The sequence below is a fragment of the Mus musculus genome, chromosome 16 (genome assembly GCF_000001635.26).
Source record: "Mus musculus strain C57BL/6J chromosome 16, GRCm38.p6 C57BL/6J".
Lineage (NCBI taxonomy): Eukaryota > Metazoa > Chordata > Mammalia > Rodentia > Muridae > Mus > Mus musculus.
In genome coordinates, this window is record NC_000082.6 from 16,442,652 (window position 1) to 16,457,750 (window position 15,099).

General features: G+C 39.1%; 1 protein-coding gene across 10 annotated transcripts in view; it reads right to left on the reverse strand.

The window, feature by feature from the left end:
- Positions 1-15,099, reverse strand: part of Fgd4 (FYVE, RhoGEF and PH domain containing 4) — a 183,625-nt gene that overhangs the window by 25,742 nt on the left and 142,784 nt on the right. For all 10 annotated transcript variants that reach the window (XM_011245874.3, XM_006522027.4, XM_006522024.4 and 7 more), the window contains one exon: positions 11,341-11,513. In XM_011245874.3, the coding sequence (XP_011244176.1) occupies positions 11,341-11,513 (173 nt within the window). The remainder of the gene's footprint in view (positions 1-11,340; positions 11,514-15,099) is intronic.

The window sequence follows — 15,099 nt, forward strand, 5'->3', positions numbered from 1 at the left end:
AAGATTCCCTATAAAACATGTACAAAACAATAAAAGAAAATGCAAAATGCAAAAAGATCCTAACTCAAGATTCTAACTCAAAACATCCAGGAAATTCAGGACACAATGAGAAGAACAAGCCTAAGGATATTATACCTAAGGATAATAGGTAGAGATGAGAATGAAGATTGCCAAATTAAAGGGACAGTAAAATATCTTCAACAAAATTGTAGAAGAAAACTTCCCTAACCTAAAGAAAGAGATAGCCAGGAACATACAAGAATCCCACAGAACTCCAAATAGTTTGGACCAGAAAAGAAATTCCTCCCATCACATAATAATCAAAACACCAAATGCACAAAACATAGAAAGATTATTAAAAGCAGTAAGGGAAAAAAGTCAAGTCACATATAAAGGCAGACCTATTAGATTTACAAGAGACTTCTCACCAGAGACTATGGAAGCCAGAAGCCAGATGTTATACAGACCATAAAAGAACAAAAATGCCAGCCCAGGCTACTATACCAAGCAAAACTCTCAATTACTATAGAGGGAGAAACCAAACTATTCCATGACAAAACCAAATTCACACATTATCTTTCCACAAACCCAGCCCTTCAAAGGATAATAAAGTGAAAACACCAACACAGGACAGAAATTATGCCCTAGAAAAAGCAAGAAAGTAATCCTTTAAAAAATCTAAAAGAAGAGAGCCGCAAGAACAGAATCCCAACTCTAAAAACAAAAATAATAGGAAGCAAAATTACTTTTCCTTAATATCTCTTAATATCAATGGACTCAATTCCCCAATAAAAAGACATAGACTAACAGACTGGCTACATAAACAGGACCCAACATTTTGCTGCATACAGGAAACCCACCTCAGTGACAAAGATAGACACTAACTCAGAATAAAAGGCTGGAAAACAATTTTCCAAGCAAATGGTCCTAAGAAACAAGATGGAGTAGACATTCTCATATCGAATAAAATTGACTTCCAACCTAAAGTTATCAAAAAAGACAAGGAGGGGCACTTCATACTCATCAAAGGTAAAATCTACCAAGATGAACTCTCAATTCTGAACATCTATGCTCCAAATGCAAGGGCAGCCACATTCATAAAGAAACTTTAATAAAGCTCAAAGCACCAATTACATGCCACACAATAATAGTGGCAGACTTCAACACCCCACTCTCATCAATGGACAGATGATGGAGATAGAAACTAAGCAGAGACAGAGTGAAACTAACAGAAGTTATGAAACAAATGAATTTAACAGATATCTGCATAACATTTTACCCTAAAACAAAATGATATACCTTCTTCTCAGCACCTCATGGTACCTTCTCCAAAACTGACCATATAATCGGTCACAGAACTGGCCTCAACAGATACAAAAATATTGAAATTATACCATGCATCCTATCAGGTCACCACGAACTAAGGCTGATCTTCAATAACAACATAAATAATAGAAAGCCAACGTTGACGTGGAAGTTGAACAACACTCTACTCAATAATATCTTGGTCAAGGGAGAAATAAAGAAAGAAATTAAAGGCTTTTTAGAGTTTAATGAAAATGAAGCCACAACAGACCCAAACTTATGGGACACAATGTAAGCAATCCTAAGAGGAAAACTCATAGCTCTGAGTGACTCCAAAAAGAAACTGGAGAGAGCATACACCAGAAACTTGACAGTACACCTGAAAGCTCTAGAACAAAAAGAAGGAGAGTCACCCAAGGTGGGTAGATAGCAAACAATAATCAAACTCAGGGCTGAAATCAACCAAGTGGAAACAAAAAGAACTATACAAAGAATCAACCAAGACAGCATTTGGTTCTTTGAGAAAAATCAACAAAATAGATAAACCCTTAGCCAGATTAACTAGAGGTCACAGGGACAGTATCCTAATTAACAAAATCAGAAGTGAACAATTTGACGAAATCCAAAAAAATCTTCAGATCCTACTATAAAAGCCTATACTCAACAAAACTGGAAAAACTGGATGAAATGGACAATTTTCTAGATAGATACCAGGTACCAAAGTTAAATCAGGTTAAGATTAACAATTTAAACAGTTTCATATCTCCTAAAGAAATAGAAGCAGTCATTAAAAGTCTCCTAACTATCCCCCCCACAAAAAAAAAAAAACCAAGGGCCAGATGGGTTTAGTTCAGTGTTCTATCAGACCTTCAAAGAAAACTTAATACCAAAGTAGTCCACAAAATATAATTAGAATGTACTCTACCCAATGAAACCACAATTACTCTGATACCTAAAACATACAAATATTCAACAAAGAAAGAGAGCTTCAGACCATTTTCCATGAATATCAATGGAAAAATACTCAATAAAATTCCAGCAAACCGAATCCAAGAACACATCAAAACAATCGTCCATCATGATCAAGTAGGCTTCATCCTAGGGATGAAGGAATGGTTCAACATACAGAAATTCATCAACATAATCCACTATATAAAAAACTCAGAGGAAAAAACCCCACATGATCATCTCATTAGATGCTGAGAAAGCATTTGACAAAATCCAATACCCATTCATGACAAAAGTCTTGGAAAGATCAGGAATTCAAGGTCTCCATACCTAAACATAGTAAAAGCAATATAGAGCAAACCAGTAGCCAACATCAAACTGAATGGAGAGAAACTTGAATCAATCCTACTAATTGTATGCTGCCCACTTTCTCCCTACATATTCAATATAGTACTTGACGTCCTAGCCAGAACAATTAGACAACAAAAGAAGATCCATGGGATAAAATGTGGAAAGGAAGATGTCAAAATACCACGATTAGCAGATGATATGATAGTATAAATAAGGGAACCCAAAAGTTCTACCAGAGAACTCCTAAACCTGTTAAATAACTTCAGCAATCTAAAAGTCAAACAAATCAGTAACCTTTATCTACACAAAGGATAAACAGGCTAAGAAACAAATTAGGGAAACAACATGCTTCACAATAGTCACAAAATAATAAAATACCTTGGTGTGACTCTAACTAAGCAAGTGAAAGATCTGTATGATAAGAACTTCAAGTCTCTGAAGAAAGAAATTGAAGAAGAACTCAGATGGAAAGATCTCCCATGCTCATGGATTGGCAGGATTAATATAGGAAAAATGGCTATCTTGCCGAAAGCAATCTATAGATTCAATGCAATCCCCATCAAAATTTCAACTCAATTCTTCAATGAATTAGTAAGGGCAATCTGCAAATTCATCTGGAATAACAAAAAACCTAGGATAGCAAAAATTAAAAAAGACTTCTGGTGGAATCACCATGCCTGACCTCAAGCTGTACTACAGAACAATTGTGATTAAAAACTGCATGGTACCAGTACAATGCCAGACAAGTAGATCAATGGAATAGAACTGAAGACCCAGAAATGAACCCACACCTATAGTCACTTGATCTTCGACAAGGGAGCTAAAACCATCCAGTGGAAAAAAGACAGCATTTTCAACAAGTGGTGCTGGCACAACTGGCAGTCATCATGTAGAAGAATTCGAATTGATCCATTCTTATCTCCTTGTACAAAGCTAAAGTCTAAGTGAATCAAGGAACTCCACAGAAAACCTGAGACACTGAAACTTATAGAGGAGAAGGTGGGGAAAAGCCTCGAAGATATGGGCACAGGGGAATAATTTCTGAACAAAACAGCAATGGCTTGTAGTTTAAGATCAGGAATCGACAAATGGGACCTCATAAAATTGCAAAGATTCTGTAAGGCAAAAGACACTATCAAGATAAAAAAGGTCACCAACAGATTGGGAAAGGATCTTTACCTATCCTAAATCTGATAGGAGTCTAATATCTAATATATACAAAGAAATAAAGAAGCTGGACTCCAGTAAATCAAATAACCCCATTAAAAAATGTGGTACCAGCTGAGAAGTGGTGGTGCATGCCTATAATCCCAGCACCTGAGAGGCAGAGGCAGGCAGATTTCTGAGTTCAAGGCCAGTCTGGTCTACAGAGTGAGTTCTAGGACAGAGAAACCCTGTCTTGAAAAAACAAAACAAAACAAAGGGGGGGGGGTGCTGTACAGAGCTAAACAAAGAATTCTCAACTGAGGAATACTGAAGGGCTGAGAAGCACCTGAAAAAATGTTCAACATCCTTAATCATCAGGGAAATGCAAATCAAAACCACCCTGAGATTCCACCTCACACCAGTCAGAATGGCTAAGATCAGAAACTCAGGTGACAGCAGATGCTGGCGAGGAGGTGAAGAAAGAGGAACACTCCTCCATTGCTGGTGGGATTGCAAGCTTGTACAACCACTCTGGAAATCAGTCTGGTGGTTCCTCAGAAAATTGGATATAGTACTACCAGAAGATCCGGCAATACCTCTCCTGGGCATATACCCAGAAGGTGTTCCAAATGGTAAGAAGGACACATGCTCCACTATGTTCAAAGCAGCCTTATTTATAATAGCCAGAAGCTGGAAAGAACCCAGATGTCCCTCAAGAGAGGAATGGATACATAAAATGTGGTACATTTACACAATGGAGTGCTACTCAGCTATTAAAAACAATGAATTTGTGAAATTCTTAGGCAAATGGATGCATCTGGAGGGCATCATCCTGAGTGAGGTAACCTAATCGCAAAAGAACTCACTTGATATGTACTCACTGATAAGTGGATATTAGCCCAGAAACTTAGAATACCCAAGATAGAATTAGCAAAACACAAGAAAATCAAGAAGGGAGACCAACGCTTAGATACTTCATTCTTCTTTAGAATAGGGAACAAAATACCCATGGAAGGAGTTACAGAGACAAAGATTGGAGCTAAGATGAAAGGATGGACCATCCAGAGACTGCCCCACCCAGTGATCCATCCCATAATCAGCCACCAAATGCAGACACTATTGCATAGGCCAGCAAGATTTTGCTGAAAGGACCCTGATATAGCTGTCTCATGTGAGGCTAGGCCATACAAATACAGAAGTGGATGCTTATTGTCATCTATTGGATGGAACACAGGGCCCCCAATGGAGGAGCTAGAGAAAGTACCCAAGGAGCTGAAGGGGTCTGCAACTCTATAGGTAGAACAACAATATGAACTAACCAGTACCCCCAGAGCTTGTGTCTCTAGCAGCATATGTAGCAGAAGATGGCCTTGTCAGCCATTATTGGGAAGAAAGGCCCTTGGTCTTGCAAAGATTTTATGCCCCAGTACAGGGGAATGCCAGGGCCAGGAAGCAGGAGTGGGTGGGTTGGGGAGCAGGGTGGGGGGAGGGTATAGGGGACCTTTGGGATAGCATTTGAAATCTAAGTGAAGAAAATACCTAATAAAAATATTGTTTAAAAAATTTTAAAAGTTACAAGATGAAAATTAAAAAAAAATGGGTATAGAGCTAAGCAAAGAATTCTCAACTGAGGGATATCAAATGGTTAAGAAACACCTAAAAATGTTCAACATACTTGTCATCAGGGAAATGCAAATCAAAACCACCCTGTGATTCCACCTCACAACAGTCAGAATGGGTATGATCAAAAATTCAGGTGACAGCAGATGCTGGTAAGGATGTGGAGAAAGGGAAACACTCCTCCATTGCTGGTAGGATTAAAAGCTTGTACAACCACTCTGGAAATCAGTCTGGCTGTTCCTCAGAACTCAGATGTCCTTCAACAGAGGAATGATTCAGAAAATATGATACATTTACACAATGGAGCTATTAAAAACAATTAATATATGAAATTCTTAGGCAAATGGATGGATCTGGAGAAAGTATCCTGGGTGAGGTAACCCAGATATAAAAGAACACACATGATATGCACTCACGATAAGTGGATATTAGTTCAGAAGCTTTGAATACCAAAGATGTAATTTGCAAAACACATGAAATTCAAGAAGGAAGACCAAAGTGTGGATACTTGGATCCTTCTTAGAAGGAGGAACAAAATACCCATGAAAGGAGTTACAGAGATAAATGTGGAGCAAAGACTGAAGGAATGACCATTCATAGACTGCACCACCTGGGGATCCATCCCATATACAGTCATCAAATCTAGACACTATTGTGGATGCCAGCAGGAGCTTACTGACAAGAGCCTGATATAGTTGTCTCCTGAGAGGCTCTGCCAGTGCCTGACAAATACAGAAGTAGATACTCACAGCCATCCATTGGATGGAGCACAGGGTCTCCAATGAATGAGCTAGAGAAAGTACTCAAGGAACTCAAGAGGTTGGAGCCCCATAGGAGGAACAACAATATGAGCTAACCAGTACCCCCACAGTTTCCTAGGACTATACCAGCAACCAAAGAAAACACATGGTGGAACTCATAGCTCTAGCTGCCTATGCCTATTTGATCATCAATGGGAGGAGAGACCTTTGGTCCTGTGAAGGTTCTATGCCCCAGTATAGGGGAATGCCAGGGCCAGGAAGCAGGAATAGGTCGGTTGGTGAGCTGATGGATTGGTAGGGGATAGGGGGTTTTCAGAGGGGACACCAGGAAAGGGGATAACATTTGAAATATAAATAAAGAAAATATCTAAAAGAAAGAAAGAAAGAATGAAAGAAAGAAAGAAAGAAAGAAAGTAAGAAAGAAAGAAAGAAAGGAAGGAAGGAAGGAAGGAAGGAAGGAAGGAAGGAAGAAAGGGAGAAAGAAAGAAAGAAAAAAGAAAATGAAAAGAATTTAAGGAGCAAACAATAAGAATGCATGAACTTCAGGAATGGGAATGGAGAGGAGCCTAAGGAAAAGAAGGTCCAACTACAGACCCAAAGTGGAATCCAGTACATGGGGAGACCCCAAGTCCTGACACTATTACTGAGACTATGGAGTGCCCACAAAAAAGGGACTTATCATGACTGCCTTCTGAAAGACCCAAAAAGCAGCTGAAAGAGTCAGATGCAGATATTTGCACCATGCTATTGGACAGCTGCTGACCCCTGTGGTTGAATTAGGGAAAGGCTGGAAGAAGCTGAGGAGGGCAACCCTGTAGGAGGACCATTAGTTTCAATTAACTTGGACCCCAAGATCTCTCAAACAGTGGACCACCAACCAGGCAGCACACACCAGCTGATACAAGGTCCCTAACACATATACAGCAGAGGACTGCTGGGTCTGGGTTCAGTCAGAGAAGATGCACCTAACCCTCAAGATAATGGATGCCCTAGGGAGTTTAGAGGTCTGGTGGAGTGGGAGGTGGGGGACATCCTTGTGGAGACAGTCCAGTGGGGAGGAGGTATGGAATGTGGAACAGTTGGAGGGCCAACTGGGAGGGGAATGAAATCTGGAGTATAAAATAAATAAATAAGTAAAAGATTAAATTTTAAAAAAGATAAAATAGGTTATGAAATATTTTAAAAAGTATTGAACAAGTTTAGCAGTTAGGGAATACAAATTAAAACAACCAAGATTTCATCTTACCTTCATCAGAATGGATGAAAATCAAGAAAACAACTGTCAACAAACACTTGTGAGGTTGCAGGGAAAGGAGAACCTTATTCACTGCTGATGTGAGTGTAAATTGTTCTGTAACTCTGGAACATAGTTTGGAGAATTCTCAGAATGCTAAAGTAGATCTATCATAAGGCCTAGCCATGCCACTCCTTGGTAGATGTCCAAGACTATGCCACAGATACATGAGTCATGCTCACTGGTGCTTCCTTACAATAGCTAGAAAATGGAAAATACTTAAATATCCGTCAACTGATGAATGGATAACAGAAATGTGTTAATATACACAATAGAATACTATTTAGCTGCAAAAAGATCTTATAATTTTCAAGTGAACAGCTGGAGGTGGAAAATATGAACTCAAACCAGAAAGAGAAACATCACGTATCCTCTCTTATTTGTAGATCCTAGTTCTAAGCCATCAGACGTGAATATATAACCTGATGTAAGTACAAGAACCAGGAAAGTTAAAAGGGAATATAGAGTAGGGATACTGAGACACAGATATTATAAAGGAGGAAGTGGAAAAAATAGGGAGGGGGCTTTAACTGGTGAGGGTGGAAGAGACGGTAATAGAGGGAGATGGAGGGAGGAAGGATAAATAACACTAAGTATGTTTGAAAAGACCTGGGATAACATTTTTGTATAAGCCTACAAAAACATTTATGTGTATGTACATATGTGTACATATACATATATGCATACACATATATGTTTGGGTTATACAAAATCAGGGGATGATCTTCCCAAGACTTACATACTATCTAATAAAAACCCAATGCTAGTCATTGAAAATTTCCTGTTAAGTTGTTTGGAGGAATATCTGGGTCCCCAAAACAACATGGGCTACTGCTTTTGGCTTGAGTTTACTTCCAGAACTTAAAGGTAAGTTCCACTACTGAAGATAATATACTTTGAACACAGAACTTTGTTATAATTGAGCTAGATATGACCTGGAAGTCTCCTGTATAAAGACTAGCTTTCATAGTATCTGAAAGTGCTATGCCGAGCTGCCAAGCGAGCAAAGCAAAGAATAGATCTACCTATTAAGTTCTATGTACTGTAATAAAACCAAGCTGGCAAAAGATCAATAGTGGCCCAATAGGGGCTTAGGGGTAACCAACAAAGCCATTTAAGACTCATTCAATAGGAGGGAACTCATGTCTGGTACTGTAAAGCTAACCATGGCTGGAGAGGTCATAGACTGGAGAACAGAACCCAGTACTGTTATTCTCCTTAACACATATAATTTCTCATGGTATTCTAAATATTTATTTTTATGTAACTATAGCCCTCATCATTACAGAAGCTACTTTTTTTTTTTTTTGCTATGAATAGACACTACAACAGAAGTCTATATCTGGTCAAAATGCAGATAAGAAACTATGGGGTGTTCAATTCCAAAAGATATATCTGTAATGAGACCATTATACCAAGACTTGAGGAAAACTGTGGAAGAGGGGGTAGAAAGATTGTAGGAGGTAAGGGCCAGACCAACTATTATTAGTGTCCCCTAAGCATTACAGGGCAACACACCCAGGACCTCTCAACTATATGGTTGCCTGAACAAGATCAGCATAATGACAACAGCAGTTGAAACACCAACTTGGACAAGTGAAGATCTACAAGTCTTACTTCTGGAGGAGGAGCTATAGTTGGTCAGTTGCTGCTAAGAGAGGGAGAATTAGCTTCCCCCACGAATGAACTCTCACAAAAGTTGTTCAATCCTAAATAGTCATAGATACATATAGACATATACATATGTATACACATGTAACAAATAACAATTAACCATGAATTTGGGGACATGGGACACATGAGGAGCTTGACAGTGGATGGAACAGTGGGAGTGGTGTAGATACAGTGTTCATGTATGACATTTAAAACACCCCACAACAACCCAAAATCTTCTGTTTATAATTAAATTAAAGAAAATAGAAGCAAAGGATCTTTGAAAAGTTTTGGGGAAGCTACTTAATGCTTCTTCTTTTTTGATAAATGATTCTGCTTGCCTCTTTCTAAAAGGCTCAGCTAATACCATACCTAACCCATTACAAATTAAGGAGAACATCAAACATTTTAAATTAAGCAGAATGGGGGGTTTTACAGTTGAATGGACTGTGAAAATTAATAATTCTCCTTAGGGGGAAATGTGCTTGATTGTATTAAAATTGCTTTTTGCCAACTAAAGAAAAGTTGCACTTCCTCTACTTTGTAGGAAGCTTATATCAAACCTGGGAAATCTCTTTGAGTGGACTGTGAATTAAGTCAGAACTTTAAATTGAAGGATTTAATTGAGGACATCAAATAGTGGTTTTGTTTGTTTGCACCTTATGTAAGCTAGGGCCAAGTCCTCCTCCCAGCAGGTGTAAGTATGGATGTTACTAGCAGGATGGCATTGAGGTGACATGGGCAGAATAGTGAGCTTCTTATTCCAGAGAATGAAATAAGGACCAAGAATTGTCTCACTTTGCTTCCACTTGCAAAGGAAATACCGTTTTCTTCAATGGACTCTCACTGGGGATATTAGCCACACCCAAGGGTAGGCCTCATGCCTAGCAGAAGATGGCCACCACAAAGTGAATTCAATGATACTCTTATAGATTGTCATTGTCATCTCATACCACTTGGTTTGGTTTGTTTTTTTTTTTTTTTTTTTTAAGTCATATTGGTCTTTTGGTTATATATAGTTTCCAATTTTGTGGTTTTGTTTTTTTTTTTAAGATTTATTTATTTATTATATGTAAGTACACTGTAGCTGTCTTCAGACACACCAGAAGAGGGAATCAGATCTTGTTACAGATGGTTGTGAGCCACCATGTGGTTGCTGGGATTTGAACTAAGGACCTTTGGAAGAGCAGTCGGGTGCTCTTACCTGCTGAGCCATCTCACCAGTCCCTTGTTTTGTTTTTACTTCTGGCTTTCTTTGTGCTTTTTTTTCCTTTTAGTTTTAAAAATCTAGAAAGTGTGTATGTGACACATAGAGAGAGCATGGAGTTAGTAGGTGGAAAGGCAGGAAGGATCAGAAAGGAGGTGCAGAAAAGGAAACCATAGTGAGAATATATTTCATTTAAAAAGTTTCTTAAAAATTCTTTGTCTGGAAGTTATTCAAGTTGGTCTTTACTATAGGATTGCTAAATTTTGGAGGAGACATAGGAGTTGTTTGTTGGTTGAACTTTTATTTTATATATTTTTAAAGATTTATTTATTCATTATTTTGTGCATTATTTTATGCATTATTTTATGCCTGAGTATGTAAGTGATGTCTTATGTGTGGGCAGGGCCTGCAGAACCCAGTTGTGAGATGTGATGCTGGGAACCAAACTCTAGTTCTCTGGTGAAACAGCAAGTGCTCTTAACTCCTGGGTCACCTCTCCTCCCACATTTTATTGTTTTAAATTCAGGTTTTCTTTTTTTGTGTGAAATTTGTATGTAAGGTTGACCCAGCATTTTTCCTTGGTGGTGTGCTGCTGCTTCTCCTGTGGTATCTCCTGCTATCTCTTGTGTTCACAGACTTGTCTTTGTATCAGTTTGTTATCAGGGCTGAAATTTTCAGCATGGAATAATAATCGTTAAAAATTGCTCTAAGAGGAGGAGGCTCAGGAAAGAGTCTTTTCCTACAGGTCTCAAGATTAAATTGCAGCAGCTTCATTCCCTAAGTGCCTTGCCGCTCTTCAGACACTTGACTGATGCCTACTGTATGCCTCTGTCATAGGCAATACAGGGATCAGTTGAAAGACATGATAATCTCTCAATGACCCCAATTTCCACTTAGTCAGATTTTCAGAGGTTTGGGGGTATTCGCTTGTGACCAGCAGCAGCAGCAGCAGCAGCAGCAGCAGCAGCAGCAGCAGCAGCAGCAGCAGCAGCAGCAGATCATTTATGACCTATTCTGATGTTTTCAGGAAGCTTTGGCAAGACTGGCTCTCTCACCTGGCCTGCAGCTCCAGGGTTCTTTCTTTCCCAGATATCTGGAAAGTGTGTGGATATTCTTCATTGTGAGTCTCCACAATTTTCATTCCATCAATGCCAACTCTGGTTCGAACTGTGAATTTTGAGCCAACCAAGCTGAATCTGGGCACACAATATAGCAACATGTTGTTGAACTGCAGAGAAACAGAATATGAATTAATGAAAAGGAAGATTAAAGAAAACAAAGCTTGACTGATATAACTGGACAGAAATACCATTGTATTTATTTATTTATTTATTTATTTATTTATTTATTTATTTATTGTTCAGAGCATATGACCTTCCTTTTTTTCTCCATTGATATGCTATGTAGCCAGGATAGATCTTAAACTTATAGTCCTATGATAGCTTTCCAAGTGCTGGGGATATAGGCATACATCACCACCTGTCTTATTAGAATTCAATCAAATACTCATTGAACAAATTCATAATAAGTGAACTAACGGGTGACTGAGTTGTAAGATAAACAATAGCAAATATTCAGAGGTCTATCACACAATAAAAGAGGACACATTTTGCATTTCTTTATAGAGTAGAAAGTAAAACAGGGAATAAATGTAAGAATCATAAATAATTGTAGGAATCATACAAAACATATCATGTATCTGAATAGCCTCCTTATCCACATAATATACTTTGTACTTTCTCCTTCTTCCAAAATGATATAATGTATATCACTTAATAATTTCCATGAGTTTCATTTTCGTAGTAAACCCTCTTTTGCTAGGAATGGATATACTCTATCAGGAAAAAACTGCACCATCAACAGACATTGTTGCCAGTTTCAGTTGTACAGCAAAACCACATGGTAAGACCCCTTTGTTGAATACATTATACATTTTGGGTGCAGAGTATGGAGAAATTGAAAACTGAGCTGGAAGCTTCTTCTTCATAGTTAGCTCTTTGTAGTAAATGCAGAGATGCATGCCTGCTAAAGTCGCTGAAAATAAATGATTGTGTAGAGGTTAACTCTAAATAGACACCTGCATCCATCACCTACTCATGGCTGCTATCTGCATAAGACATGCAAAAAAGATGACATCTGCTAAAAAAAAAAAAAAAAAAAAAAAAAAAAAAAAACCAAAACCCTCGTCACCTATGGAAAAAGGAGTAATTTTCCTCAGTTGTATAGTATTCTATACTCTGGTATATAGCTCCACACTCAGACTTATCTAAATAACTATAATTAAAGTCATCAGGTCAGCCAAAAAAAAAAAACAGAAAGAAAGAAAGGAAAAAGAGAGAGAGGAGAGAGGAGAGGATAGGAGAGAAGAGAGAGGAGAGAGGGGAGAGAAGAGAGAAGAGAGAGAGAGGAGAGAAGAGAGAGGAGAGAGAGAGAGGAGAGAGGAGAGAGAGGAGGGAGAGGAGAGAGAGGAGAGAGAGGAGAGAGAGGAGAGAGAGGAGAGAGAAGAGAGAGAAGAGAGAGAGGAGAGAGAGAGAGAGAGAGAGAGAGAGAGAGAGAGGAGAGAAGAGAGAGAGGAGAGAGAGAGAGGAGAGAGGAGAGAGAGGAGGGAGAGGAGAGAGAGGAGAGAGAGGAGAGAGAGGAGAGAGGAGAGAGAAGAGAGAGAAGAGAGAGAGGAGAGAGAGAGAGAGAGAGAGAGAGAGAGAGGGAGAGAGGGGAGAGAGGAGAGAGGGGAGAGAGGGGAGAGAGGAGAGGGGAGAGGGGAGAGAGGGGAGAGGGGAGAGAGGGGAGAGAGGGGAGAGGGGAGAGGGGAGAGGAGAGAGAGGGGAGAGGGGAGAGAGGGGAGAGGGGAGAGGAGAGAGAGGGGAGAGGGGAGAGAGGGGAGAGGGGAGAGGGGAGAGGGGAGAGAGGGGAGAGGGGAGAGGGGAGAGGAGAGAGAGGGGAGAGGGGAGAGAGGGGAGAGGGGAGAGGGGAGAGGGGAGAGGGGAGAGAGGAGAGAGGAGAGAGGAGAGAGGAGAGAGGAGAGAGAGATGCCTAAGAAGGAGGGATTCAACTTAATAGGAGCAGCTAAGAAAGGGTAGTAGGGACTGAATATAATTGAAATACAATATCGATGTGAATGAAATAGTATTAAGAAGCTTTAAAAAAAAAACCCAAGAACCACTGTATTTGTTCCTCAGTTATCTTTCTGCATTCTATATTAGTGACTTTTTGGAAGTTAGAAGAAAAGACAGCACATTCTCCAGTGTTAGTCACAGTCCCTGAGGATACTGTTCTTCAAACTCCAGCCAGCAGTGTGGATGAGAGTGTAGTGTGTATTAGCAACTCCTCTTCTACACAAAGGAGGAGCACTAATGTTAATAATCACTAGGAAGTATAAGCTGCAATGCTGATGGAATCCAAAGTGTTAGGAAGTACAGGGACTTGTTTCAATATCTAGTCAGTATAATGTTTAAAGACATTGTACACATACCTTATTACATACTCAACACAGAATCTGGAGTTGCTTACTCTATCTAGTAAACTGAGACTAAAAACTTGAAATTTCTGTATTTGTCACTGTACAGGATTCCAAAGGTGGACCTTGAACTTGGAATGAGGTTTCCAGGAAAGGCCAGACTTGCTAACTGTTTTTTTTTTTTTCTCCATATTGGTGAAATTGGGATAGCCTTTGATACGAAAATAACCTGCTAAAGAAAACATTCAGGGCCCTTGTCTGGTTTCTGGACAGAATCATGGTATCCTTCATAGCCTCCTCTACTGACAAAGAGATGAAGAACACACCAACGTTCACAATAACCTCAAACCAACACACACACACACACACACACACACACACACACACACACACACACACACCCTTTAATCTCTGAAGAAAGAGATTGAGAAAAATACTAGGAAATAGAAAGGCCTCTTATGTATGGATTGGTAGAATTGTGAAAATGAGCACTCTCCCAAAATTCATTCACAGATTGCTTACATCATTCTTTATGGAAATAGAAAATAAATTCTAAACTTCATATGGAACTACAAAGGACCTTATATATCTGAAACAATCCTGAACCAAAAGGAGGGACTGGAGGGAAATTCCAGATTTCAAAATATATTACAGAGTTACAGTAATAAAAGCAATTCAGTACTGACATAGAGACTAAGTAAACAACATAGAAGACTCAAAACTGAGTATTCATATCATTTCACAAAGATGTCAGAAACTCAGTGAAAACAAGGCAAAACTTCAACAAAGGATGATAGGAAAAGTAGATGTCTATATAGAAGAATGAAAACAGACCCAGACCTCTCACCCTGCACAAAAATCAACTTCAAATGGATCAAAGACCTCAATGTGAAACCAGAGTCAGTGAAACTGAGAAGAAAACAAAGACTGTACCCTACATGATAGAATTATAGGAAAGGACTATTTGCATAGGACTTCAGTAGTTCAGGATCTCAAGCCAATCGTAGACAAATGGGACCTTCTCAAGCCAATAAGCTTCTATGTGGCAAAGGAAACAGGAGTGAAAGGGTAGCCCATAGCATGGAAGAGATTCCTTGCTAGATGTATGTATATCAGACAAAGGATTGATATACACAGCATTCAAAGAACTCAAAAAATGAAGAGTCATGAAAATAAATGACCCATTAAGATAAATGCACGTTTTTTTTCTTTACTTATTTGTGGATCCTAGATTAGACTCTTCAGATGTGACTTGGATGTCTTAGCCAGAGTACTATTATTGTGACAAATCACCCTGACTGTCAAGCAGGTTGGGGAGGAGAGGGATTATTTGGCTTATACTTTCAGATTATACAGTCCA